Consider the following 27,932-nt stretch of genomic DNA (forward strand, 5'->3'; position numbering starts at 1 on the left):
CTCTTCTGGGTCCTGCCCACAGGAGTTAGTTTCCTCCCTCATTAGCCCAGCATATCCCCAGGGGCCGTGCCAACCCTTGACCTCCGCATAGGTCTGGTGGTCTGGACGGGAAATGAGGGCAGATCCTTAGGGGGTGATTGTGTCCTGGAGGTTGGCTTCCTCCCAGATGTTCACAGCCCTCAGAGTGGGGACTCACCATCTTCTAAGAAGGGGCTGGACCCCTTCTGCCAATCCTGAGGGTTCAGGGAGATGGGGGGGTGCTGGGAGAGGGGATCTAGTGGTCCAGGGCGTTGGCAGAGGTCCCAGCCCAAGTCTCAGGGCCTCACTTTTCCCTCTCAGGAAGCACGGGTCCTGAAACACTTGTGGCCAAGAATTTAACCCTGGATGAGGTTTCACTTCTCTTCAAATCCTGTCCTGGCCTGCTTTACAGCACAATGCTTCCTCCCGATAAAGGAAATGAGGGTCCCTTTAAATTCTTTAGGTGTTGACCAAAGGCATGGACCAGAGTGGCGGAGCAACACTAGTCATAATGGCCAAAATTTGACACTAATCCAGCACCCATCATCAATAGAATGGAGGGATTTGGTTTATTCACACAATGGCATATTACAATCAGAAAAAAAAAAAAAAAAAAAGGAGTTCCCATTGTGGCGCAGTGGTTAACGAATCCAACTAGGAACCACGAGGTTGCGGGTTCAATCCCTGGCCTCGCTCAGTGGGTTAAGGATCCGGCATTGCCGTGAGCTCGGATCCCCCGTTGCTGTGGCTGTGGTGTAGACTGGTAGCAACAGCTCTGATTGAACCCCTAGCCTGGGAACTTTCATATGCCTTGGATGCAGCCCAGGATAAAAAAAAAAAGGAAACAAACTCGGAAAGAGGCCACTCCTATGGTCAAAACCCTCTGTGGTCCCATTTCACTCTGAGTTTCTCTCTGACCTCAGGTCCGACTAATTTCTCTCCATTGGGTCTTCGGCAGCCTCATTGACCTCTATGCTGCCCTCGATCTGCATCATCAAAGGCCAAGACAGAATGGCTTCACGGGGTGGATTGCACTCTGTGTGGTCTCACCAGCCACACTTAGAAGGGCTCCATGCTTGGTTTAATGCTCCTTTGCTGCCATCCTGAAATTCTCTCTCTTTTGGCCACACTTGTCACATATAGAAGTTCGAAGGCCAGGGATCAAAACGGTACCACAGCAGTGACAATGTTGGATCCTTAACCCACTGAGCCACCAGGGAACTCCTTGAAATTCTTTCTTTCTTTCTTTTTTTTTTTTTTGTCGTCTTAAGGTCACACCTGAGGCATATGGAGGTTCCCCGGCTAGCGGTCGAATCAGAGATGTAGCTGCTGGCCTACACCACAGCCACAGCAATGCGGGGTCCTAGCCACAGCTTCTACCTACACCACAGCTCATGGCAATGCAGAGTCCTTAACCCACTGAGCAAGGCCAGGGATCCAACCTGCAACCTCATGGATGCTAGTCGGGTTTGTTAACCACTGAGCCACGACGGGAACTCCCTGAAATTCTTAATAATTCCAGAGTAAGGGCATTTTCATCTTGCACTGGGCCCTGCAAACAGCCGGGAAGGAAAGGCCAAGTCATGCCTGACCGCACCGAGGGCTCGCACCAGCCACAGGAAACAGGCTCTTTACCAAGGCGAGAACTTGCTCAGAAAAATCTGGAAGGACATTAACCCAGACTGGCATGGCTGTCTGGGCTCTGAGGTGCTTTAGAGAAGGGCGGGTAGGCCACGCACTGTGGGTGACGCGTGTGAAGGCCAGTAGCTGGCATGACCTTCACGGGGAAGGGAAACGGGAACTGCACATTCAAATGCGCTGCGTGAGGGTAAAAACTTCAGCAAGTTTTCAGCATCGGTATCATATGACCACATAATGTCCCAAGGCCCCAGCTTCCCCCATTTTCTGACCAACCATGAAAACAGCACCAAGAGGCTGATGCAGGAAGCAGAAAAGTGCCAAGAAAAGCAGAAGAGAGAGAGAGAGAGGGTGCATGGATCCTGCATGAAGAGGCTCCAGCCTTTGGACGCACCGCCGCTGGAGAGCTCCCCCTGGGGTCTGGCCATGCGGCTGCTGGCGGCTCTGCTGCTTCTCTGGGTCCCAGGTGAGCAGGGCTGGGCCTGGATGTGGGGAGGTCCATGCTGGCTGGTCAGGTGTGAGGCAAGGGCGGTGATTGGGAAGAAGAACTAAAGGCGAAAGGAAAAAGTGCATGAGGTGTGCATATAAAAAGCCCAGCTCATCACATTTCCTTATTGAGAAGGGGTAGGGATGAAACATAACAAACAAACAAACAAACAAACAAAAAAAAAAGGAGTTCCTATCATGGCTCAGTGGTTAACAAATCTGACTAGGAACCATGAGGTTGCAGGTTCAATCCCTGGCCTTGCTCAGTGGATTGAGGATCCGGCGTTGCTGTGGCTCTGGCATAGGCCGGCAGCTACAGCTCCCATTAGACCCCTAGCCTGGGAACCTCCATATGTCGCGGGTGCGGCCTTAGAAAAGGCAAAAAGACCAAAAAAAGAAAAAAGAAAAGAAATATAAAGTGCTTCCCACACAGTGGGCACATACAGTGCCCAAATAAGTCTGGCCACTTGAGTCAAATTAGTCCCATCGTTATCAAAACCAGGAATACTGTCTGGATACACCAGAGAGGAGGGGCAGGGGAGCAGTGAGCTAATCCTGATCGGAGATCACTGGATGACTGGATCCGGTAATTATGAAGCACTGTCACTGGATTACACGGTTTTCCCCTGCTATCGAATCCAATCTTTATCTCAGTCCTTATTCAAACAAGAGACTGAGACTCAGAGAGCTGCAAATAATTTAAGTCTAGATCAGCTCAAAAGACACAGCCAAGATTCAAAACACCCCGCCCCCCCACAAAAATTTTATTTCCAAGGTCACTGCTGTATTTATAAAATACCACCTCAACGACTACTAAGCCCGCTTGTGAATATCAGCTCATGTATCTGGAGGCCCTGATGCAGGACCATTGTAGGGGCCCTGGCTGACCCTGGGGGTTCTGCATGGGGCCCTGGAAAGTGAGATTGCGAGGCACTGTGGTCGGTCCTGGTCTGAGAGTTTTTGTAAATGATGGTGGAAAGAGAAAGTCAACGTTTTTTTGTTTGTTTTTGTTGTTTTGGGTTTTTTGGTTTGGGTTTGGTTGGTTTATTTGTTTTTTGAGGGGGCCGACGTTAGGGAGCTAGCTCTAGCGTTGGAGTCGGGGACGGGGATGCCCATGCTGGTTCAGGGTTAGGGTCTGGCCGGGTGTCAGAGGAGAAGGAGGCTGCGGGGGTAACTCTGAGGGTCCCTCACAAGGTTTTTGATCCAGACCTGAGGAAGCAACTCCCGGGTCTAGGACCGTCGTAGGTCCCTGCCAACCAAAAGTGGAGGCTGAGTCCGCGGTCGCCCCGCCCCGCCCCGCCCTCAAAATCGGGATGAACAGCGCGTGCCCAGAACAGCAGCAACCGCACAGAGAGGGCTCTGCGCTGCTGCGCCCACGCCCGCGGAGCCCCAAGCCAGAGTCTGGAGGTTTTCCGGCTGAGGTTCCCGAACCTCAGCCCTGTTGACTTTGCCGCTGGATGGCGCTGTGCATGTTGGGGGTGGGGGCTGAGCTGTGCAACGTCGGAAGTGTAGCAGCATCCCCGGCCTCTACCCACTGGAGGCCGGTCGCATCCCCCTCCCCCCTGCAATTGTGACCATCAAAAATGTCTTCAAATATTGCCAGATGCCTCCCCGCCCCAACCCGCCTCGGATGGCCGGACAGAGAGGAATATCACTGCTGGTTGGGAACCACTGCTTTGGGGAATAGTGATAGGAGAGGCAGACAGCGTCCTGAAATAGAATATAGGTCAGCCGGCTGCTTGAACTTGCTGGACAATAAAGTGAAAGAAATGCAAGAATGCAAATGAAGAAGCAAAAAGATATGGTTTTTTAATTGTAGCTTTAGAATTAAATAGCAAAGGCCTCACAATCTGTGGATGACAACGTTTTGGCTGAATGGCTGGAGGGAGGGCAGGATGGATGGATGAGTGGACAAATGGACAGACAAATAGATGATAGGTAGGTAGGATCCTTAACCCACTGAGCCAGGCAAGGGATTGAATAAGAAACCTCAAGGTTCCTAGGCAGATTTGTTTCGGCGGCGCCACAGTGGGAAGTCCTGGTTTCTGTTCTTATTTTCTGTTTCCTAGTTCATCCGAACATCCATCCACTCACGCGTTTATCCTTCCATCCATCCATCGATCCAACCACCCATCCATTCATACGTACATCCATCCACTTATTCAGAGTGTACTCAGTGGCTTCATTCAGTTCTTGGGAACAGGTGTCTCTCCTCAGAACTGACACTTCTAGGGACCCGGAACCTGCCTGGAGCCCCCAAAGTCTTTCTCTCCAACACGACAGGTTTCCTGAGCACAGCCTAGCTGGGCATGACCTCTGGAGTCCCAGAATTCCACACCAGGTGTCTCCCTTGATTCCCCCTTGTGTCTGCAAAGAGCCCCTACCTCCCTGGCTCCTGAACCTTCCTGCCTCCAGCCTCAGGGTGACGTCCGGGCTTCCAGAGGGCCTGACCCCTGGGGCCCAGCTGGCCCAGGATCTTCAGGGTGAAAACAAGACTGCTTGTGTCTTCTAGGCTCTTTGTGTCTGAGCGGCCCCAGCACTGTGTCGGGCGCCGTGGGGGGATCCCTGAGTGTGCAGTGTCGGTACAAGGAGGAATACAAGGAGTTTGACAAATACTGGTGCAGACAACCCTGCTTGCTAATTTGGCACCAGGCTGTGGAGACCAGAGGAGCCAATGTGGAGGTGAGGAGCGGCCGAGTGTCCATCGTGGACCGTCCCGAGGACCTCACCTTCACCGTGACCTTGGAGAACCTCACTGCACAGGATGCAGGAAAATACAGGTGTGGGGTTGCCACGATCCTGCAGGAAGAAGGACTCCTTGGCTTCCTGCCTGATCCCTTTTTCCAGGTTCAGGTGATTGTTCCCCCAGGTAAGGCCCTCGTCTCCTCCGGTACCAACGGTGGAGGACTCTGAGCTCATCTCCTCCAGCATCCAAGGAGATCTGGACCCAGGAGAGGAGGCCGGGGCCTGGCATTTGTGTGTCAGAGATTCAGGATCAAGTGTGTGATGTGAGTGTGTGAGCGGGTGTGTGTGTGAGTGTGTCAGAGTGTGAGCGTGTGAGGAAGGGGTGGCTGAAAATGTGGGAGTGCGTGTGTGTCAGGTGTGTGAGTGTGGCAGAGCAAGGTGTGGGGGTGTTAGTGACTGAGAGGGTGTGTGACTCCCAGGTTCCTGCCACCGCCCCCGGGGGCTGACCATGTCTGTGGGGGAGGGGAGGGCCCTGTGCCATGGGACCCATCAGGATGGAGGCACGCTTGTCACCTTCCTCCCCTTACAGGGCTGGGGGTGGGGGGCTGGGGGTCCACTTTAAGGGGATCCCTTCTCACTCGCCCTTGGCTTTGAGCTCTCGGGATCAAGGCCTCTCAGCAACTCAGGGCCCAGGGCCTCCCCCAGGAGCCCTGAGATGGTCCAGGCTCAGAGATGGCCCAGGTGGTCAGCCTCACCCATCTGCCTGGGTGATCCCTGCTCCGGAAACCCTGGGCCCCAGTCTCAACTCCTCCCCTCGCCCTGGGGTTTTGCTCAGCCTCAGACAGCTGTGCTGGACCTGGGAAAAACCCATTTCCTGCCTTTTCTGGAGGCCCTGACCACTGGGCTGTGGGCCAAGGGGCCTTGCTAGAAAGCCCGAGAGGGAGTCCTCAACCCTCTGTCTGTGTCTCTGTGTATATCTCTGTCTGCCATCCTCTCTGGCCCCCCAGCCTCCCTCTGCTTCTGCTCCTTCTCCCTCTGGACTCCTGACCAGGCAGGAGGGAGCCCATAGACCCCTGGACCCGACAAGGCAGAAGCGGGCTGGGATGCTTCTAACATGATATTTTTCTTTTCAAATTCTCTTTCTTCATCTTTTGTAAGTCTTTCTCTTTCTTTCTTTCTTTCTTTCTTTCTTTCTTTCTTTCTTTCTTTCTTTCTTTCTTTCTTTCTTTCTTTCTTTCCTGTTTTCTTTTCTTTTTTCTTTCTTAAAATAAGCTTGTTCTTATTTCATGAGGGCTGCGTTTCTCCTTTTCAATCTAAGGATACTCTTTTTTTTTTTCCTTCTGCTTTGTCTCAGCTTCCTCTGAGTTTCTTTTTTCCCTTTGAGTTGATTTTTCTCGCTGGAGGTTTTCTTCAAAAGTCTTGTCTCTGTGTATTTAAGAACGTGTCCCTAAGGGAGTTCCTGTCCTGGTTCAGCAGAAATGAATCTGACTAGCATCCATGAGGATGCAGGTTCAATCCCTCGCCTTGGTCAGTGGGTTAAGGATTTGGTGTTGCTGTGAGCTGTGGTGTAGGTCACAGACGCAGCTCAGATCTGGCATTGCTGTGGCTGTGGCATAGGCCAGTGGCTACAGGTCCTATTCGACACCTAGCCTGGGAAACTCCATATGCTGCAGGTGCATCCCTAAAAAAAGCCAAAAAAAAAAAAAAAAAAAAAGAACATGGCCTCAAGAGACTGGCTCTGAGCCTCAAGCTGAGGAATAGGCTTCTGGGGGGGGGGGTGGCGCTGGGGGAGAAGCCTTGCCTTCCTGCGGCTGCCCAGAAACTCAGCCATTTTCCTCTGGATCCCCAAGTATCTGTATCTGTACATCCTTTCTCCTGATTGGCCACTGAGCTGGTGAGGATTCTCCAGTTTCCTTCCTGGGGGAATGTGGGTGAAGTTGCCAATGTCTGAGGAGCTGGGTAGGCTAAGGAGATGGGGGGCCCCACTTTCCAGAGGGCAGCTTCCACCCATCTTCCCTGGCTGGGGCAGGTGGCACTCTCCAGCCGTCAGCGGTGTCAGGCACCCTTGCTTCCAGACCTCTCTGACTCAACCTGTGCAGTCTTCTGCCAGGGTGGCCAGGCGGAGGCGTGGATGCACTAACTGGGACCTGAGATCTGACTCCGGTGCCATTTTCAGCGAGGCAAGGAACACCAAAATGCTGAATGGCAGGAGGCGATGGTTCTCTAGTCCTGGTTTGTAAAGTGTCCACCCGGCTGCAGAGCAGATGGGGATGGGGTTGGATGGAGACAGACCTTTGCGCTGGTCGTGCTGGGTCTGCCTATGGGGAGATGATGATCCCAGAGCATCTGTCGAGCCCCTTCCCCCAGATCCCTCTGTTTCGTGAAGTCAGAGCCACGCAGGTGACAGGTGGCTGGCTGGGGAGCGTCTCGGACTGTCCACCTCCATTCTTCACCCTTCACCATCCTTCCCCTCCACCCTCCACCACAGCCTCCAGCAGCAATAGCTCTACGGGGATGCCTGAGCCACTCAGCCGACAGCAAGGGTAAGGTGTCTCCTCCCATCTTCACGGCTTCTTCCCAAGGGGAAGGCTTCCCACACACAGGCTTCCCTAATTAGTCACCACTCCACAAATACCGAATTGACTTGCTGTGTGCCAGGAACGGATCCAAAGACTGGCGATGTGACTGACCATGAAGAAGCAGGCAAGCTTTGCTCTCAAGGGAATTTCTTTCAAATGGGTAGATTTGGACAATGGCAAGATGGATAAGAAGCTGGCTGATTGATACATACATATATAAGAATAGATGATAGTTGACAGCGATCTGTGATAGGATGAATAGATAGATATGGATGGCTGATATATATTATATACATACAGACATACCTAGGAATAGATACTAGTTGATTAGAATGTGATAAGATGGATAGATAGATAATAGAGGCAGATGGATAGGTAGTTGATAGATCGATAGTTGGATAGCTAGATGAATAGCTAGATAATGATAGAGGAAATGTCCATTAATAAGAACTACTATGGAGGAAAACTAAGCAGGTGCGTAAGGATCAGGTGAGAGGGTGTGTGGGAAGCTGGTGGGGCATCATGAAGCCTGTCCAGGTGCTCAGTGGAAGCAAATAACAAAGTGACCGTCTTAGTTTGAGCTTCCTCGGAATCAGACCCTAAGGGCTCAGGCACAGTTAGTTACCAAGAGGTGAGCCCAGGAAGTGTGGTGAGGGAGCGGGGAAGCAAGAAAAGCCGGCATAGTGGACAGGAGTTCCCTCCGTGGTACAATGGGTTAAGGATCCGGTGTTGTCACGGCTGCGGTGCAGGTTCGATCTCTGGCCCAGGAAGTGCCATATGCCAAGGGAGTGTCCAAAAAAAAAAAAAGGTATCACCATAGCAACTGAGCTCAGTCCCACGGGACGCCCCCAGAGAGACTGCACAGGGCATCCCTGTATAGAAACTGTCCCACTGCGTGATGAGGACGCAGGGTCGTGGTCCACACACGTCCATCCTCGCAGTGGGAGAAGATGGCGGGGTTTGCTATTTTCATAGAGGGAAGGTCTCTCAAACAAAGTGACGCTTGAGCTGAGACCTGAAAGAAGTGGGTGAGTTCACCAAGCAAGAATCTGGAGGAAGAGTGTCCAGGCTGAGGGTCACTCGTGGGGGTATGAACTCTGTGGCAGGTCTGGCCTGCTCTGCTCATCAAGCCGTGCCCATCCCAAGAGCCCGAGACAGCCCTGAGGCCAGGGATGTGGGAGCTGCAGTGGGAACCATTGGTGGGTTCAAGACGGTCCACAGCTGCCAGGAGATCACATGGGCAAAGTGGATGCAGGGTTTGGCCCAGGGGCCTGACGTAATCTTCAGGAGGACCCGGGAAGGGATCAGCCCAACACTTAGGCTGAGAGCCAGGCAGAGGCTGGGGAGGCAGCGAGAGTAAACTAAGTCTCAGTATGGAAAGAGACGCAGCACTTGTGAGGCAGGCGAGTGAAGGTAGGTCCTAGGACCTAGGGGGTGAGGGGAGCTTGGAGAGGTCACTCCCTGGGCTGAGATGGTTGAACCTATTGAGCAGAAGACCTGCTCCCATGATGATATTTAAGGATGAGGGAAGATTTAATGGCGTTCCTGTTGTGACTCAGTGATAATGAGCCTGGCTAGTATCCATGAGGATTCAGGTTCAATCCCTGGCTTCCCTCAGTGGGTTAAGGATCCAGCCATGCTGTGATGTAGGTCGCAGACACAGCTTGGATCTGGTGTTGCAGTGGCTGGGACATAGGCCAGCAGCTACATCTCCGATTCAATTCCTAGCCTGGGAACTTCCATATGCCCCGGGTGCAGCCCTAAAAAGACAAAAAAAAAAAAAAAATTTGAGGGAGGAGTGGTTCCAAGGGGACTTTTCATCCTCGAAGTTGGTCCCACCAAGTTCAGGGAAGGGTTGATGGCTGAGGGATCAACACACAGCTTCCGGTTCATGTCTCTCTTGTTCTCCATTCCTCCCGGCTCTGCGGGCTCCTGACCCTCAATGTTGATTCTTGAGCTGAAGGAGAGATGTCTGTGGCCCTCAGCCTGGGGCAGTCTGGCCTTGGTACCAACCACGTTTGACCCTGATGTTGAGTTTTGAGGCTCCAGGACCAGAGCACAAAGGAAGGTGGGGGAAGGGCCTGGGCTTCCCGTGGAAACGGAAACTCACCGCCCGTCACCCTGTCCCCCCAGGTCCCAGCTCAGCAGCATCCACTTCCTGCTCCTGGTCTTCCTGAAGGTGCCCCTGCTCCTGGGCATGCTCAGTGCTGTCCTCTGGGTCCACAGGCCTCAAGGAGCAATTTGTGGGGAGACACAGCCAGCCTGACCAAGACGACCTTCAGCTCCTCCCTTGCCCGGCACCGTCCTGCTCAGAGAACCAGCCACTCCGACTAGAGAAGAAGGAACATCTGATCCTGAACCTTATGTCTCTTTTCACCTTAATACCAGAGACTTGCGGGGGGGGGGGGAACAACTTAAAAAAATGTCACCTGTTTTGCTGTGGTGGAAATGAATCCGACCAGTAACCATGAGGATGCAGGTTTCATACCTGGCCTCGCTCAGTGGGTTAAGGATCTGGCGCTGCCGTGAGCGTGATGTAGGTCACAGACACAGCTCGGATCCCACATTGCTTGTGGCTGTGGTGTAGACCAGCAGCTGTAGCTCCAATTCCACCCCCTTGCGTGCAAACCTCCCCTTGCGTGCACTCCATGAGTGCAGCCCAAAAAGCAAACAAACAGCCAAATCCAAAACAAACCAACAAAAAAGCCCACGGGTGAAATAGAGCGTCTTGCTCTCTGAGAGGTGCGAGTCTGGTACAGAAGCAGGTTTCCTCATTACGACCCTCCTCCTGTTTCCAAGCCACAGGTCAACGGGAAGCCTTTCCAGGAGGGGGTGTCTGGCTGCATCTGGACCATGGAGCACCCCACGGGGGAGGAGGAGCCCCGTCCTGTCTGTGCCCTCTCAATTCCACACCTGGGTCCCCTAAAATTACCTGCAGGCTCAGCATCGCCCCAGCTCCAGAACCAATTCCACCATGGATGGGAAGCAAAGCCCCAGCCTGGGAGCACACAAAGCCCTTCACTTGGTCGAGCTGGATGGGCATCCGTGCATTCCCCAGAGTCTCACCACTTGGGCACCCCAATGCCCTTGAGTCTCTGCACCTGGCACTCTTAGGTCCCCACCGTGGGTGACATAGTCTTAGAGGATTCCCCTTATTTTTCTTTTTGTGGTGTCTGTTCTTGCCACGCACCCTACTGCTACCCAAAATAGGAGTCCAAACCTGAGCTCAAATCTATCTCACCCAAGACCAAATATCCTTTTTCCAAGGGGCTGGAGCCTTTCCTTGAGGTCTAGCCCTCTGTCTGGAGGCATTTGGGGGGATGGATGACACAACCTGATACTCAAGCACAGAAGAATTTCTCTTTCCTGGTCTCATAGGTAAGAGCAGAAGCTAACGACCAGAGCATATCTGTGGCAATTCTTCAAAGCACCAGAAGGAGGCGCTAGTGGCCACTTGCCGAACTTCACTACTTCACTGCTTCAAGGACATTCAAGTAATTCTACTTTTAACAAGATGGTTTACTTCTCAGCTGCTGGTCCTTTCTGGTGATTTGAATATCCCGATCCCGGCCTCCACAGGTATTCACATCACACCCATTGCCTCGTGACAGCCTTTCCTCTCCAAGCCAAGTCTGACAGCCCCATCCCACTCGCCGGTCTGCACTGTCTGAGAAGGGGTCACCTTGTCTCCTTGGGGCAAACCAGACGTGGACTCAGACACGCCAGGGTCAGGGGCCAGGGACCAAGGTGCAGGCGGGGTCTGGAGCCCAGTGGGCAGTTCAGACCGGAGGAGATCAAGGCCCTAAGGACCCATTCCCTGGGGAGGGGGTAGAACCAGGCAGGAAAAGTACCAGTTCTAGCCCCAGGCTTCCGCTTGACTGAGAAGCAACACCCAAACTGCTCTCCTGGATTCGCTGACTCTGGGGCAGGACTAGAGAGACTCAGCGCCCCGTGCTGGGCACATTCCGAGAGCCTGGAACTGTCAATGCTCCCTCCTATGGCCCAGGAACACCGGAAGCAGCTGTTGGAAGGATATTCCTAGCAAACCACCAGTAAATTAAGTTGTAATCCAATGATCATTAGATAGCCCAATTAATTATACTTTACGGCCATTTGTGTAACGAAAAATCGATTTGTGAATTTTTGTACTTAAAGTATACCACGTTAATTTTTAAAATAATGATAAAATATACCACAATTTTTTATAACCTCTTTTGACATCTCTCCATTTATTTATTTATTTATTGTCTTTTTAGGGACACACCCGAGGCATATGGAGGTTCCCAGGCTAGGGGTCTTGGATTCGGAGCTACAGCTGCCGGTCTAGGCCACAGCCACAGCAATGCAGAATTCGAGTCACGTCTGTGGCCTATACCACAGCTCACCACAACGCCAGATACTTAACCCACCGAGCAAGGCCAGGGATTGAACCCGCAACCTCATGGTTCCTAATCGGATTTGTTAACCACTGAGCCATGACAGGAATTCCCAGAAATAATGTTTACTCTGGGTGTCCCATGACCAGGCAGGTTAACACATCAAGTAACGATTACAGCAGGAACTCACACCCAAAGCCGAGTACATTTCCTAAATTATTGTTGTCATCGCACTGTCTGTCTTTTGGATCTTCCAACCTCTCAGCACAGCCAGGACCTGGCAGAAACTGTTTTTAGGTCAATAATTTTAGTGGCTCATGGGTTAATGAGCCTGACTAGTATCCATGAGGATGCAGGTTTGATTCCTGGCCTTGCTACAGCTCCAATTCAACCCCTAGTCTGGGAAGCTCCATATGCTGCAGATGCAGCCCTAAAAAGACCAAAAAAAAAAAATTTTTTTTGGGGGTCACATCCCCCGGCATGCGGAAATTCCCAGGCCAGGGATCGAACCCTCGCCACAGCAGTACCCTGAGCCACAGCAGTGATGACACTGGGTCCTTAACCCACTAGGTCACCAGGGAACTCCCGCAAGAAGTGTGTTCTGGAAAGGAAGATGCTCTGGGGAAGTGAGAGAGAAGGGACAGGTCACAGTGAGTGGAGCTGACGTGGGAAACTGTGGTTCCCATCAAGTTTCTCAGTCTAGGTCACCATGGCCACCAGCTGCCTGACAAACCCCTAATTCTATTTCTACTCCAAAGATTGTGCTTCTCCCTTTGGCTGGCTGTGGGCCCCTCTCTGCCCTTCAAATCACTGTCTGGTGGAAAGACATGTGGACAGTTGTGCCAGAGAAATCTGGGCTCAGATCCTGATAACCATCGCTTATAAGATGCTTCTGTCAGTGTGTTTATTCTCTGCTCTGTGAGAAGGGTAGCTGGGAGGAAGAGAGGAATATATGTACTCTTATTTTGGGGGGAGTGTCTTCTCCATGTGGAAGTTCCGGGGCCAGGGATCGAACCTGAGCCACAGCAGTGACAAGTCGGCTCCTTAACCTCCCCTAAGCCACCAGGGAACTCTGATGTACTCTTTGATTTATAAATGAAAAATCCCTCCCACCCAAAAAATCAAGCAAACTTTCAGAAGAATAATTGCATGTTTTGGGGAGTTCCCGTCGTGGTGCAGTAGAAATGAATCCAACTAGGAACCATGACGTTGCAGGTTTGATCCCTGGCCTTGCTCAGTGGGTTAAGGATCTGGCATTGCCGTGAGCTGTGGTGTGGGTCGCCAGTTTGGCTCAGATCCGGCGTTGCTGTGGCTGTGGTGTAGGCCGTTGGCTATAGCTCCGATTTGACCCCTCGCCTGGGAACTTCCATGTGCCTCGGGTGTGGCCCTAGAAAGCCAAAAATAAAAAATAAAAGAAGAAGAAGAAGAAGGAAGAGTCAAAAGTGACATAAGCAGAGGCCGGGTGGAGCTGCTGTGCTTCTAGTCTGGGGCATCCGGGAAATCAAAGCCTATGGGATGCATACCCAGAACCCAGATGGGACTTGTGGAGGCATCTGAGGTCATGGTGCCAACTTGTGTGACCAGAAGAAGAGCTGGGGGTCCCACAGGGGCAGAGCTCTCGTGGGTGCCTGGAGCTGCAGTCTGAGGGGACACAGACCCTCTGGGGTCACCACCAAGGCCAGAGAGGAAGGATGAGGGTGGCACCTACTCTGGGGATTGTGCATCCTGACCCTAAGGAAGTGACATATCACAGAGGGCGGGGCCAGGGAAAGGAACCCAGCTTGGCCCTGCTGTGCGGGGGCCCCTGGGAGAAAGAGAGCAGCTGCCATGGGCTCTGGGGAGGGGACGGCTCCTCCCCAACACGGTGACCTTGGTCGTGTCCATTCACTGGATTGAGAGAAGCCCAGGGCTCCAGGTCCCAGGACCTGGCCCCACCGAGCTGCTTCTCTCCCGAAGCTTCCCGGGCCCTGGCCACCTTCCTGCCTGCTCATCCGACCTGACTCGGGCTGGACAAGGACGCACAGAGCCCCAGAAAAGCAGAAGTGAGGACTTGGGGTGAATCCTCTGAGGAGGCTCGACCTTGTCCCCTTCCAGGGTCTGGCACTGCTGCAGGGGACATCCGTGCTGGAGAGATGACCCCGAGGGTGGGGGCCGTGTGGCTGCCTTCAGCTCTGCTGCTTCTCCGGGTCCCAGGTGAGGGGCTCAGCCCTTTCTGGGAGAGCGGATGGGGCAGGGGGTGGCAGTGGGGAGGAGGGAGGGAGGGAGGGAGGGGAGGTGGGAGAGGGAGAGGGGGCAGTGGTGGGGGCAGGGAGAGGAGGCTGAGAAGCTCCCAGAAGGAGCCAGCACCTGCCTCAGCAGGGCCCACGAGGATTCAGGGCACAAAGCAGGTGAGTCTTGTTCACTGTGCTGGACAGAGCAGCTGCAGGGGGCACCTATGATGGTCCCACCCCAACTGTCACAGTCAGAGATGCCATCTTGGGGCACCACACACACACACACACACACACACACACACACACAGAGTGTCCCCATCCTGGGCCCTTCCTGACTCCACGGACACCCTCTCCTCTGTGAGGGGGAGCTGTTCCCCCCCCACCATCCTCCCCTGGAGCTGAGGAAAGGCCTGCCTGTAGCCTTGGCCTCCTCAGACCCCAAGGACCCTTGAGGGACCCTCAGCCCCAGGGCTCCCCCGACCCAGACCCACCTGGTGAGGAGCTGGACTCGCTGTGTCTTCCAGGCTGTTTGTCCCTGAGTGGCCCCCCAACTGCGATGGGCACCAAGGGGGGATCCCTGAGCGTGCAGTGTCGGTACGAGGAGGAATACATCGACGATAAGAAATATTGGGACAAATCCCCATGCTTCCTCTCGTGGAAGCACATTGTGGAGACCACGGAGTCAGCGAGAGAAGTGAGGAGAGGCCGCGTGTCCATCAGGGACGATCCTGCCAACCTCACCTTCACAGTGACCTTGGAGAGGCTCACAGAGGAGGATGCAGGGACGTACTGTTGCGGGATCACTGCACAATTTTCAGTTGACCCCACCCATGAGGTGGAGGTGGTTGTGTTTCCAGGTGAGCCCCGCACCCCTCCCCTCACACCCAGCACCAGGTCCCCCCGACTCTCAGGAAAGAAGTGGCACAGAAAGACTGGGCCGAGCTGGTGGGGAGGGGTGGCCAGTGGCCGGGGCCATGGGGCGTGTCTGAGGGTGCGTCTGCACACACATCTCCTTCTCCCAGTGGGGCCTGTCCTGCACCCGCACCCTGGCACTGTGCAGGCTGCAGTGTCCTGCCTCTGGGATCTATGTCCCTTGCTGTCCTCACGAGGGGACCTCCACTCTGAAGGGGACCTGGTGTCTCTTTCTGGACCTGGGCCAGGTCTGACCTACCCAGCAGGTGTCTACCACAGGGTTTGCTGGGCTCCTCCCAAGGCCCCATGACACTCAGGCTGACATGAGCCCGGGGCCCTGGGGACAGGAGATGGGCCTCACCCTGCAGCCTGGCGGGGCCTCCTCCAGAGCCCAGCCCTGCACTGGGCCTCTGCACCGCAGCCCCAGCTGCCAGCTCCCAGGAGACGCCCTGCTCTGTGCTGGCCCTCAGGGCACCAATGACCCCAGACTTTTCTAAAAGGACCTCTTGTGTTTCTGGAGGCTTCACGAAACCTCAAGGAAAGCACAGAAAGAGCCCCCCACCCCAGAGTGGGGCTTCCCATGTCCCTCTGGGGGACATCGCCCTGCCCCCCACCCCCAAGGTGGGCCCTACCTTTTCCTCTTTCTCTCGACTCTGCACCTGAAACGCCCACCTGGCCAGGTGCCCTTGGAGAGGGGCCGGAGAGGGGGGTCCAGGGTGCGGTCAGGCCTGAGTGTGGCTGCTGGACAGAGCACATCTGTCCAGATGGCCTGAGTGACCTTGACCGCATGAGTCAGAGCCATACCAGTGATGGAGAGTGGGGACCCCAGGGAAAGGCACAGGGCCTGACATATGCTCCTCCCTCAGCCCTCGGCACCAGCAGGCCCCCAAGCATGCCAGGGCCTCCCACGACCCTGCCAGCAACCACCTGGAGCTTCGTGTCTGAGCGGGAGACCATGGCCAACAACCTTGGAAAGGGCCCTGCATCCCAGGACCCCGGACAACACCCTCGGTAAGGGCCCGCATCCCAGGACTTGGCACCTGGGGGATTTGTCTTCCGGGTGAGGGATCAGGGTAGAGGGCTTCGTGTCTCCCACCTCCAAGTCCTTCACTCAATTCCGCACCTAACTCTGAAGATCCTTCTTCAGCTGATAGCCACTGGACAGGTTCTCGCTCTGACAAAAGTTGTTAGAGCTCCATTTCAACCCGTAGCCTGGGAACCTCCATATGCCCCAGGTGCGATCCTAAAAAGACAAAAAAAAAAAAAAAAAAAAAAAAAAAGATGTGATCTAAAGGAAAATTCACACCATGAACAAATGAACACACAGTCAGGGTATAAATCTGGCATTCTGTGATAAACACTATGGAGAAATATTGTGATTGGAGCTGCTCTTTAATACCCAATAATCAGGGAGGGCTGGCTGTGGCATTTGGGGAGCCAGCCATTCAGGCACCTACAGAAACTGGGGTCCAGGCGGAGGGAAGAGTGACTGCAAACACCCCACCAAAGGAGCCTCCAGGATCCCAGCCTGGCAGGGCAGGAGGCAGCGCTCTGGGCTGTGGGGGCCCCTGCACCCCGTCCCCTGTCTCCCCCAGGCCCTGGTCAGAAGTGTCATCTTCTTAAAGAACCCAGGCCTCTGAGGAGGGAGAGAACTCTGGGTGTGTGGGGGGGTGTCATTCATTTATTCCATCAACTCAGGTGGACTTTGAAGGGCTGCCTTGACTTTTGGAGGCACCAGGCGGGGACCAGTTTGTCCCCATGAGTAGAGCAAAGAGTCTCTTTCCCCGTGGGAAATGCTGTCTCCAGGAGAGCAAATGTAAAACAAATGACCCCATTATTGATGACTGTACCCCACAAAGGGTAACCCCCAAACGTGGAGGCTCACGAAGAAATCCTCCTCTGGGGTCAGGGCCTGGATCCCTGGGTCTGCCTCGCATCAGTCCACTGGCCATGACCTTCCTTGTGTCCAGGGTCCTCATCCTCCAGGGCGATGAAGCAGGGAGAGGGGGGCAGAGGTCCTGAGGGTGCGGCTGCCCCGACCAGAGTTGATCTTGCTGTGGACTGTCCTGGCCTTGGGACCTGGGCACAGGGGTTGGGGGCAAAGTGGAGGGTACCAAGCTCCTCCTGAGGTCGCCGCTCACTGTCATCTTGTCCCCCACAGATCCAAGCATCCCAGCATCCGCCTGCTGCTCCTGGTCTTCCTGGAGGTGCCCTTGTTCCTGGGCATGCTCGGGGCGGTCCTCTGGGTCCACAGGCCTCTGAGGAGCTCTGAGAGCAGGTCCGTGGCCATGGATCCCGTGCCCGGGAACACAGCGCCCTCTGCTGGATGGAAGTGAACGCGGACCGAAAAATTCAGGGTCGCGGTCTGTGTTTCCCTCAGAATACTCTGAAAAGGTTTTGGAAATTTTTTCTTGCACAGTATCACAAAAAGAAAAGAATATGCCTAATAAATGCCTACTCTTTAAACCAGGAGTACCCTTCAACAGTTGAGTATGTACCTTGCGCCTTAAGGAGTAAACATCATTTAAATGCTTGAAGTCCTAAGCTCCTTCTCTAACTCTCAATTTTGCATTTATCATCGTCTTTTCTTCTTCATGGTTTTGCCATATGTGCTCATAGGTATTTTCAGGAGATGTGTATATATATATATATATATTCCTTTTTAGGACCACACCTGCGGCAAGTGGAGGTTCCCAGGCTAGGGGTCCAATCGGAGCTACAGCTGCCGGCCTACACCACAGCCACGGCAACGTGGGATCCGAGCCGCCTCTATGACCTACACCACAGCTCACAGCCACGCCAGATCCTAAACCTGTCGGGAGACATGTTTCTACAATATTTTCCTTGCCTCTTTGCTTCTATGCTGAAAACTCCGTCTTGTCCTGTTTTTCTTTACCCCATCTTCCTGCCTGAAAAACAGTCGCAGTGCTGGCAAATGACTTAAGCTTCAGAACAAAGACCTAAAGGCATAAGTCATTCATGTGGTCGGCTGAATGAGGACATAATGCGTTGGTCTAGGCACGCAGGACCTGTGCAGATAGGCACGCCCTTCGCACCGCATGATTTGTCCTCTAAAGAATAAGAGAAAGGGAATTCCCGTTGTGGCGCAGTAGTTAACGAATCCGACTAGGAACCATGAGTTTGCGGGTTCGGTCCCTGGCCTCGCTCAGTGGGTTAAGAAGGATCCGGGGTTGCCCTGAGCTGTGGTGTAAGTTGCAGATGCAGCTTGGACCTGGCATTGCTGTGGCTGTGGCGAAGGCCAGCGGCTTCAGCTCCTGTTGGACCCCTAGCCTGGGAATCTCCATGTGCCTCGGGTGTGGGCCTTAAAAGACAAAAAAAAAAAAAAAAAGAATTTATTATTTAACTTACAATGTTGTGTTAGTTTCAAATGTACAGCAAAGCGATTTACTTGTATATTCTTTTTCAGATTTTTTTTCCAGTGTAAGCTGTTGCAAGATATAAGACTCACAGTCTGTACTTTTATGCACTTGGCTATAAACATCTGAACAGATGCATCTCCAGGTGCACCAAATGCATTCACCTGACACCTGAAGGGGGGCGTTCCCTGCTGCTGAGACCCTTTGTTGTCCTGGAGAACCACCTCTGGAGTTGACACCCGGACTGGACCGTTGTACCCTTGGCTTTTTTTTTTTTTTGGTTTTCTTTTTACAGCCACACCTGTGGCCCATTGAGATCCCCCAGCTGGGGGTCGAATCAGAGCTGAGCTGTTGGTCTAAGCCACAGCCACAGCAACACCAGATCCGAGACCCATCTGCGACCTACATGGCAGCTTGTGGCCACGCAGGATCCTTCACCTACCAGGGGGTGGGGGGGGGAGCCAGGGATCGAACCTGCATCTCAGAGACAACGTCTGGTCCTTAACCCTCTGAGCCACAATGGGAACTCCTAAACTCCAAGGCCTCATAGACCAGATGCCTCTGACCCTTCTGCAGATAAATCTCCCACCCCCGCTCACCCGGCAAAGCCCTCTCACTTCCTCTTTCCTATGTTGTGAGGGCTTTCATGCCCTGTGACCAGCCCTGCCATGAAAGGACTCTGCTTTTGCTGAATAATTAAAAGCAGGAAATACTCTCTCCATAAAAGGAAGCGAATGATTAAGAAATTCAAAGGTAATCTGGACAAGCAGAGGGTGCAAGCCTGTGCCCGGGCAGAACTTCCAGAGTCCACTGGGAGCCGAGTGTGCTTTGCAGGCGTAGGTTGGAGGGACTATGTGGCTGCCCCCGGCTCTGCTCCTTCTCAGCCTCCCAGGTGAGTGTGCTGGGGCCTCGGGGACCTGGTGCTTTAGGGGCGGGGTGGCCGTAGAGAGGGTCTGTCCAGGGCCCAGGAGAGGTCTCATGCCCAAGGAAACGTGAAGTGATTTTGTTAATTCATTCAGCAGAGGCCCACCGGGTGCCTGAAATAGGATTGACCATTAAAAAGAGGAGCCGAGGGAGTTCCCCTTGTGGATCAGCAGGTTAAGAACCAGACTAGTTTCCTTAAGGATGCAGGTTTGACCCCTGGCCTCGTTCAGTGGGTCAAGGATCTGGTGTTGCCACGAGCTGCAGTGTAGTTCAAAGATGCAGCTCAGATCTGGCGTTGCAGTGGCAGAGGTGTAGGCTGGCAGCTGCAGCTCAGATTCAAGCCCTAGCCTGGAAATTTCCATTTGCCACAAGGGTGGCCCTAAAAAGCAAAAAAAAAAAAGGGGGGGGAGCGGAGGAGTTCCCTGGTGGCCTAGTGGTTAAGGAGGTAGCACAGGTTTGATCCCTGGCCCTGGAAATTCCACATGCCATGGCCAAACAAAACCCCAAAAGGAGCCCAGTGGCCTTGGTGGGTGAGACATGGACACAGGCAGGACTCCCTAAGGCCTGGATGGAGGTACGCTTGGTGTTCCAAGCAGGTCTGGCTCCAGAGCTATAGAAAGACTCAAGGAGGCCGTTCCTCAGATGAGCCTGGGAGAAAGGGATCAGCCCTTCCAGCAGAGAAGAGGGAAAAGCAGTCACAGGAGAGGGAACTGGCCCCGGATGGAAAGCTCGAGAAAGGATGGTAGACTCATCAGAGGGAGCTCCCAGTTTGCAAAAGCCTTGGGGTGATTGGTGGGCAGTGGGAGGGGATTATGAAGGGCCCGGGACCCTGTGCCTGGGGGCTGAGACTTTGCAGAGGAAATTGCTCAGGAACCCAGATGGGTGATGGCTTCTTTTCTGTGGAAATCAACTGCCCACACTTAGAGGACATTAGATGAGGGCGTGGAAGCTTGCACAGGGGGTCACAGAGCGTGGAAGCTTGTGTGGGTCACAGAGTCCTCTCGCCAGGCCTGCGGACTGACCATCTGACACAAGCAGACACAAGCAGACTAGGTATCAGAAGGGCTGCAGGAAAGAGCGTGGGGCCAAGGAGTTAGGAGAGCCGAGCCCTGTCCCTCCTTGTTCTAGGACCTGGGTTTCGGGAGTGAGTGGATTTCGCGGAGCCCCTCCCAGCCCTAAGGCAGAATAGAACTCTCTACAGGTGATGCAGGTAGATGAGGGCTGTGGGCCACCCCCGAGGTGTCGCCACCATGCTTGGTTGTACTGATGCCTGAAGAAGCCTTGTGAGGACAGTTGTGGACCAGCTGCAAGGGCGGTGGCTTTTCTGTGACGGCCCCATTCCTGAGGCGGGACTCCAAGGGGCCCAGATTCCCCAAGGACAGTAATTCAGAAGGTCTGTAGCTCCCCCCGGGCTGCAGCTTTGCATCTGAGTTCAGACACACCCCCCACCCACCCCGAGCCACCTGCTTAGTCTCACCGTCCAGCTCGCCTAGGTGGACTGTGCTGGGCTCACACACTCTTATGCACAGGCACACAGCACGCTGGCACCGTGGGGTGGACCGCACACCCCCCCCAAGCAGTCACACCCCCTCCCCATCTACAGGCTCACCCCTTGTACATACACATTCATATATACACGCAGACACAAGTGGGTATATTCACTCAGGGTGACACAAAATGGTACACACACTTGCACAGCGACACGCACACTCACACACACGCAGAGTCTCCCTCCCATGCACACCCACACTAACACACTTCTCCCCCATTTGAAGGCTGAGCCCCCCTGCGGCTGATCGCACCTGGGGGAGGGTGGGGTCTGCCGAGAAGGGACGGAGAACCCTGCTCCTCTGGCTCTGAATGGACGCGGGAGGCGAGTGACGTCAGTCCAGGCGGGGAAAAAAGCCACCCTAGCAAGTTTTCACCTCTAGACACCATCAGACACTCTGGGGTGACTTCTGTGAAAGGCGGGAGAGAAGGTGGATGGGGTGAAGGCAGAATGACCCCGCTTCTGGAACATTCTCTCGTCCGCCTGCTTGGTTACCTGACCCCCAACCACGCCGAGAGTGAAAGAGGAGACCCTCATCCCCTTTTGCCAACCTGGAAAGTGTTGCAAGAATGGCCAGGGTGGAGTTCCCTGGTGGCTTAGTGAGTTAAGGATCTGGCGTTGTCACTACTGGGGCGCAGGTCCGGTCCCCGAAGCAGGGAGCTTCTGCAAGCCATGGACGTGGCCAAAAAAAAAAAAAAAAAAAGAATGACCAGCCCATACCTGTAGCTCAGAAATTACTCTTCCCAGCTTGGGCTGGCAGGGACCCCAGCAGAGACCCCCAGCCTCATGAAGACACCTCCCAAGCCCCCCATGGGCACCTCTGCTCGCAGCTCCCCCTTGGCTGCCTTTGGCTCCTTTGGAGTGTCATTGGTCACTTTCCATCAGCCCAGACCTGGAGATCAACCCTTATCTCGATTTGGAGAGAAGACTATTCACCCAAGGATTTTGCATACATTTCCTGAAGGATGGGCCTGAAGGAGGAAGTCTATCTCAGAAGCAGGAACACAAAAAAATTGAAATGCAAACAGCTTTTAGACCCCATGATCCCCGTGCCCCAAGGTCTGCTCCCAGCTCCCTGCTGTCCAATCATTTCTACCTCTCTCTTCCTTCAGACCAACTCCTGAACATACACGTAGGCATGCGGTCCCATCCATCATCATCTCTGTTTAGAAAAACCTCCCATGGAGTTCCCATCGTGGCGCAGTGGTTAAAGAATCCAACTAGGAACCATGAGGTTGCAGGTTCGATCCCTGGCCTCGCTCAGTGGGTTAAGGATCCAGCGTTGCTGTGCGCTGTGATGTAGGTCGAAGACAGGGCTCGGATCCCGTGTGGCTGTGGCTCTGGTGTGGGCTGGTGGCTGCAGCTCTGATGGAACCCCTAGACTAGGAACCTCCATATGCCTCGGGAGGGGCCCAAGAAATGGCAAAGAAAAAAAAAAAGAAGAAGAAGAAGAAGAAAAGAAAAACCTCCCACATATTTTTTTTCCATCTTGGAGATTTTATTGTCCATCATCATGTTATACAAAACTCTAGAAATAATAGGTTTGTAGAGACTAGATGAATGGCAAATATGAGGCAACAGAAATAAGTTAAAATTGAATTATTTTCCATGATAGTGGGATGAATACCATTTCAAAGCACGTGGATCTGGTTTCAGAGTAGGTTTCTGTTCACTGGCCAAAGCCTGCCACAGAGCCACATATTTTTTAAAACAAGCTCAGTCACATTGTGAGCGCTCGTCAGTTTAAATCACCAAAGCTAGGATTGAGGAAACGTCTATTTCAAAGCACCAGTATCCGTATACTGCTGTTTATAATTGCTGGCAATATAATCTATATTGAAACTCTGCTTTCTTTTTCTTCCTTCTTTTTTTTTTTTTTTTTGGCTTTTTAGGGCCGCACCTGAGGCATATGGAGGTTCCCAGGCCAGGGGTCAAATCAGAGCTAGAACCGCCAGCCTACACCACAGCTCAACACCAGATCCTTAACCCCCTGAGCAAGGCCAGGGATTGAACCTGCAACCTCATGGATCCTAGTCATGTTCGTTGACCACTGAGGCACGAGGGGAACTCCCTTTGCTTTTTTCTTTTAACCATGTTGTGGATGGACTATAATTTATTAGCCCGGTCTCCCATGGGGAGCATTTGAATTTGTTTCCTGTACTTACTATTGCCTTAGCTCTGCAATTAGCCTCCCTGTTCGTCTCCCATTGGCATGGAAATTCTAGCTGAGACTAAACTTGAAGCTGTTATGTCCAAGATCCTAAAAACCAGCTTCTTTTCAAAACAATCGTAGGCATTAGTGGTACCTAATGGGACACTGTGTAAGACCCGGGGCTGGGAAGAGATAGAAAAAACAAACACAAGATCATTGGTCTTTGGAACAGAGGATGCTAGCCAGGGAGACAGAGACGGTTAAGGATGATAAAATAATACCAGTGCAGCATTCAGGTTTCTGTAGAGGGCCGTGGAGCAAAGGGAGGGAGCCGTTTGGGATGGGGAGGGGAATAAGCCTGCAAAGACTGAACCTTGAGGGGAGCAGATATTGAGGGCGTGGGGGGTGTTGGAGGAGGCGGCAGGAAGGACATGGCTGGTGACACAGCTGCTTGGGAGGGCGCGTGGGGGTGGGGGAAGGATGTTCACGGGGTGGAGTGGCAGGAAGTGGCACTGGACAGAGAACTGGGATCTTGGTTGTGAAAGACTTAAATGCCATGGAGTTCCCTGGTGGCCTAGCGGTTAAGGATCCAGCGATTCCTGGTTGAGGAACTTCCACATGCCACAGGTGCAGCCAAAAAGAAAAAAAGACGGGGGGCAAGATGAAGGCTGGAGGGAGAAGCCTGGGTGTTCGGGAGGTGCCTCGCACTGGCTCAGACTGGGGACAGCTCTTCCCACCTCTCTGTGTAGTGATGTCACCTTGGGCCCGAAGTCAGCCATGATTTCTAGAAATCAGAAAATGCTCCAAACTGGGGAATCCACCCTCCCACGAGGGCGGTTCAGAAGTGTCAAAAAATCAGATGCCCGGCTTGATGCAGTGAGATGGGGACCAGAGAGGCCAGAGTCCTGTCACCGAGGGAGCTGGAGGAGATGAGGGACAGAGAAGTTGTCACCGGGGGTTGGGGGTTGGCCAGGAAAGACATCCATCTGGCCTGGCTCAGGGCAGCAGGAGCTATACTGTGGGATTCTGTTTTCCAGGCTCTTTCTCCATCCAAGGCCCAGAGACCGTGAAAGGCCCCGAGTGGGGGTCGGTGACCGTGCAGTGTCAGTACGACCCGGGATGGGAGACCTACAGGAAGTGGTGGTGCCGCGGGACCAGGTGGAACACCTGCAGGATCCTCATTCAGACCCAAGGAACAGAAGAAGAGGTGCTGGGGGACCGTGTGGCCATCAGGGACGACCAGCGACACCGCTTGCTCTCAGTGACCATGTGGCAGCTCCGTCGAAACGACATGGACATTTACTGGTGCGGGATACAGAGGACCGGGGTGGACCTGGGCTTCCGAGTTCAAGTGATCATTGACCCAGGTAAGAACAGTCTCGTCTGCACTGCGAGGCCCTAGTGCTCAGGACTGGAGGAGCGAGGGAGCCTGTTCCCTCCTCCCCATGGGCAGAGGGGACAGACAGATGGACAGGAGGGGCGTGAGAGAAACCGAAGGGCAGCAGCAGCCCAGCCCGGCTGCCCGGCACATCCCTGAGGTCTCTCTGGGGCACCTGCGGGCACGTCCCTGGGCATGGCTCTAGGAAGTGGTCAGCCTTGGATGGTCATGCCCAGAAGCTGTCAGTTCATGGTGGGGCGCAGGCTGGGGAACATCCGGGGTCACCCAAGGGGTCCCAGCACTGAACCTCAGGAACCTGGCCCACCCTGAGTGGTTCTGGCCTCCCCTTGCTGGAAACCAGACTGCTCCCATAAACTGCCTTCACAATGTCTCCTAAACGTATTTTCTTCATCACCGGCCCTGGTCACTCGTTCACTGGGAGGGGTCCTCTTACTCACCAGCCCTCCAGCAGCCCTCTCTCTTTACCACTCCAATAACCAGATGCCCCATTTCCAGAATTCTCTGTTTCGTTGTTGTCGTTGGGTTTTTGTTGTTGCTGTTTAGGTCCATGCCCGGGGCACATGGAGGTTCCCAGGCTAGAGGTCGAATGGAAGCTACAGCTGCCAGCCTACACCACAGCCACAGCCATGCCAGATCCAAGCCCCATCTGCGACCTACACCGCAGCTCATGGCACCACAGGATCCTTAACCCACTGAGCAGAGCCAGGGATGGAACTCGCCCCCTCCTGGATACTAGTCGGGTTCATTACCGCTGAGCCACAACGGGAACTCCTGGAACTAGCTGTTCCTGAGCCCGGCAGTGCTTCCTCCGAGTTAATTTTTATTTCTCGTCACACCTGGAAAATGTGTGTGGCGAAACAGATGACGGCAGAAAGGTGGAAAAGCCCGAGGAACTGAATCCAAAATGACAAAGCCTCCGGATGCGGCGGGGAGGGGGTCTCCTGCATGGGCTGGTGGGCAGGGGTGACACTGCGAGGGGAGCACGAACCCCCGGTCTGTGAAGATAACCTGGGGCCGGCTTTGCCTGTGTTCAGAGGGGACGATTCAGACCGAGTCAGGAAGCTGGTTCTCCAGGAATATGGATAACAGCCGTACAAACGAGTCCTCCAAACCCTACATCAGGTGAGTAGCTCTGGTCCTTCCTCCAGCCCCTACCTGGGGCCTCTCCTATGGGGCAGCCAAGCCTGGGAACTGCATGCAGTCACGTGATGCCGGGGCCCATCAGTCAGAATCGACACTCAGAGCCCTCCCGCTGGCCTGGCCCCAGCCTGAAAAACCGCTCTGCAGACCTCTGCTCTGTAAGCATCCCTTACGGAGGAGACATCGGCAGACCGTCTGCCCATTTGACTGTCAATGTCAAAAGCACTGATGACCCCGTGGGTGCCAAGGGAGACGAGACCCAATCTCCGGGATGTAAGGCTTCAGGAAGGGTGATTTCGCAGCCGGGAGCTGGTGTTAGCAGGAGCAGTGAGACGGCAGAGGCAGGCACTTGGACAAAGGCGCAGTTCGAAAAGGTGAGGAGTTCCCATTGTGGCGCAGTGGAAACGAATCCGACTAGGAACCATGAGGTTGAAGGTTTGAGCCCTGGCCTCCCTCAGTGGATTAAGGATCCGGCATTGCCGTGACCTTTGGTGTAGGTCGCAGACGCGGCTTGGATCCCGCTTTGCTGTGGCTGTAGGGTAGGCAGCAGCTGTAGCTTCAAATCGACCCCAGCCTCCTCCATATGCCATGGGTGTGGCCCTAAAACGAAAAAACAAACAAACAAAAAACAAAAAACAAAAGAAAAAAGAAAAGAAAGAAAGAAAGAAAAGAAGGCAGGGAGTTCCCGTCATGGCTCAGCAGTAATGAACCAGATTAGCATCCATGAAGACGCAGATTCGATCCCTGGCCTTGCTCAGTGGGTTAAGGATCCAGCGTTGCTGTGAGCTGTAGTGTTTACAGAAGCAGCTCAGATCCCAAGTTGCTGTGGCTGTGGCTGTGGTGTAGGCCAGTAGCTTCAGCTCTGATTGGACCCCTAGCCTGGGAGCCTCCATATGCCACCCTAAAAAGTAAAAAAAAAAAGTAAAAAGTAAAGAAAAAAGAAAGAAAGAAAGAAAAAGAAAAGAAGGTAGGGAGTTCTGATCATGGCTCAGCAGTAATGAACCAGACTAGTATCCATGAAGACTCAGGTTCGATCCCTGGCCTTGCTCAGTGGGTTAAGGATCCAGCATTGCGGTGAGCTGTGGTGTAGGTCACAGATGCAGCTCAGATCCTGAGTTGCTGTGGCTGTGGCTGTGGTGTAGACCTGCAGTTGCAGCTCTGATTGGACCCCAAAACAGGGAACCTCCATATGCCACAGATGTGGCCTTAAAAAACAAAAAGAAAAAGAAAAGAAGGTTGGCCCAGTACAGAGCAAAACCAAAAAGCTAACGGAGTTCCCTGGCGGCTCAGTGGGTTAAGGACCCAGCATTGTCACTGCTATGGTTTGGGTTCCATCCCTGGCCTGGGAACTTCTGCATGCCTCAGGCTTGGCCATAAAACAAAAACTGAGTGGAGGCCATTCAAGAGAGTTTTCAGAGTGGGGTCACAGGCTTTGCTGAGCTGGCCACGATGTCAGGGCTCTGGGGGTGACGGAGCTGGAGGGGCTCAGGGCTCTGACCACTCTCCCCTCTCCCCCAGGACCCACTACGTGCTCCTGGTGTTTGTGAAGGTGCCCATCTTGCTGGTCTTGGTCGGCATCGTGCTCTGGTTGAAGGACCCTCAGAGGGACCCCGAGGAGCCAAGGGGACAGCCCATCTCTGCAAACTTATCCTCTGACCCTCTGACCAAAGTCACAGCCCTTTAGACTGGCAGGTGAGCAGAGCCTTCCAACCCTGGACCCCACCTCCAGAAGAGGCACGGCCTTGGAAGAAACACCTCTGAGTGGTCAGGATGCAGTGACTGAGGCTGGGGACCCTGGGGGCTGCCCGCCCTGCCCTGCACACCTCTCAGGGACATTGCTCTGGCCCCTCCTGCTGTGTCGTCCCTTGTTCCCGCTTTCCGGGGAGCAAGTGCCCCGCCTTCCACCTCACGGGGTCAGGGCTCATGTTGGGAGCTGCTGGGACGGAGCCCAAGTTCAGACGGTCCTGTCCCCACTGCCGGAAGAATTCAGGTGCAGCGCCGGGGACCACGGCACAGAGAGAAGCCACAGGGACTCGAGAGAAGGAGAGGGGCGGGGCCTGCCCTGTCCCCGGCTCCCTGCATCCCTGCGTCCAGCTCTGCACGCTCTCTGTCCGAGCGCCTGATACATGGGCTTTTCAATCTTTTTTCCTGAAGCTAATCAAGTTGGGGTTTGATGGCTTGAGCCCGTGAGAATTCTGACCCATACACGCACACATGTGCACACACATGCTCGTGTGCACATACACTCACACACACACAGACGCAAACCCTGAAGAGGGTGATTCTGTGGCATGTCCTGGTTCTGGGCATGAAAGTTTGGACTCACCCTCTTCCCAGAGAGGACACTGTCCTGCCTACACAGGGCTGAAGAGGGGGCCCAGTGCTGGTCTTCCTCCCCCCGTCCCCCTCCTGCTCCCTCCTCCTCCTCCTCCCCCTCCCCTCCCCCTCCTCATTCTTCATCCTCCCGCCCCCCCTTCTCCATCT

At 54.0% G+C, this 27,932-nt stretch overlaps 3 protein-coding genes across 4 annotated transcripts; all 3 read left to right on the forward strand.

Annotated features, from left to right (window-relative positions):
- LOC100514068 (CMRF35-like molecule 6) lies at window positions 1,858–11,618 on the forward strand. Of its 2 annotated transcripts, XM_003131230.4 has the most exons (4): window positions 1,863–2,122; window positions 4,655–5,011; window positions 7,316–7,370; window positions 9,540–11,618. In XM_003131230.4, the coding sequence occupies exons 1-4, from the start codon at window positions 1,894–1,896 to the stop codon at window positions 9,670–9,672; spliced, it is 774 nt and encodes a 257-aa protein (XP_003131278.3). In that variant the 5' UTR covers window positions 1,863–1,893; the 3' UTR covers window positions 9,673–11,618. The 2 variants fall into 2 exon arrangements, with proteins under 2 accessions (XP_013836238.1, XP_003131278.3); XM_013980784.2 differs by lacking the exon at window positions 7,316–7,370 and having other exon boundaries at window positions 1,858–2,122.
- CD300C (CD300c molecule) lies at window positions 13,533–17,379 on the forward strand. Its single transcript, NM_001244303.1, has 4 exons — window positions 13,533–13,975; window positions 14,520–14,852; window positions 15,774–15,918; window positions 17,069–17,379. Exons 1-4 carry the CDS (start codon window positions 13,915–13,917, stop codon window positions 17,241–17,243), a joined length of 714 nt encoding a protein of 237 aa, NP_001231232.1. The 5' UTR covers window positions 13,533–13,914; the 3' UTR covers window positions 17,244–17,379.
- On the forward strand, window positions 18,745–27,914 carry CD300LB (CD300 molecule like family member b). Its single transcript, XM_005668631.3, has 4 exons — window positions 18,745–19,176; window positions 23,947–24,276; window positions 25,343–25,430; window positions 26,967–27,914. Exons 1-4 carry the CDS (start codon window positions 19,137–19,139, stop codon window positions 27,130–27,132), a joined length of 624 nt encoding a protein of 207 aa, XP_005668688.1. The 5' UTR covers window positions 18,745–19,136; the 3' UTR covers window positions 27,133–27,914.

Source organism: Sus scrofa, chromosome 12 (assembly GCF_000003025.6).
Source record: "Sus scrofa isolate TJ Tabasco breed Duroc chromosome 12, Sscrofa11.1, whole genome shotgun sequence".
In the NCBI taxonomy this organism is placed as follows: domain Eukaryota; kingdom Metazoa; phylum Chordata; class Mammalia; order Artiodactyla; family Suidae; genus Sus; species Sus scrofa.

Coding starts and splice junctions, on each gene's coding strand:
- CD300LB (XM_005668631.3), top strand. CDS start 19,137: ATGTGGCTGCCCCCGGCTCTGCTCCTTCTCAGCCTCCCAG. Junction 19,177..23,946: donor GCTCCTTCTCAGCCTCCCAG/GTGAGTGTGCTG, acceptor TCTGTTTTCCAG/GCTCTTTCTCCATCCAAGGC. Junction 25,431..26,966: donor TCCTCCAAACCCTACATCAG/GTGAGTAGCTCT, acceptor CCTCTCCCCCAG/GACCCACTACGTGCTCCTGG.
- LOC100514068 (XM_003131230.4), top strand. CDS start 1,894: ATGTCCCAAGGCCCCAGCTTCCCCCATTTTCTGACCAACCATGAAAAC. Junction 5,012..7,315: donor TCAGGTGATTGTTCCCCCAG/GTAAGGCCCTCG, acceptor CCTCCACCACAG/CCTCCAGCAGCAATAGCTCT. Junction 7,371..9,539: donor CCACTCAGCCGACAGCAAGG/GTAAGGTGTCTC, acceptor CTGTCCCCCCAG/GTCCCAGCTCAGCAGCATCC.
- CD300C (NM_001244303.1), top strand. CDS start 13,915: ATGACCCCGAGGGTGGGGGCCGTGTGGCTGCCTTCAGCTCTGCTGCTT. Junction 13,976..14,519: donor GCTGCTTCTCCGGGTCCCAG/GTGAGGGGCTCA, acceptor TGTGTCTTCCAG/GCTGTTTGTCCCTGAGTGGC. Junction 14,853..15,773: donor GGAGGTGGTTGTGTTTCCAG/GTGAGCCCCGCA, acceptor CTCCTCCCTCAG/CCCTCGGCACCAGCAGGCCC.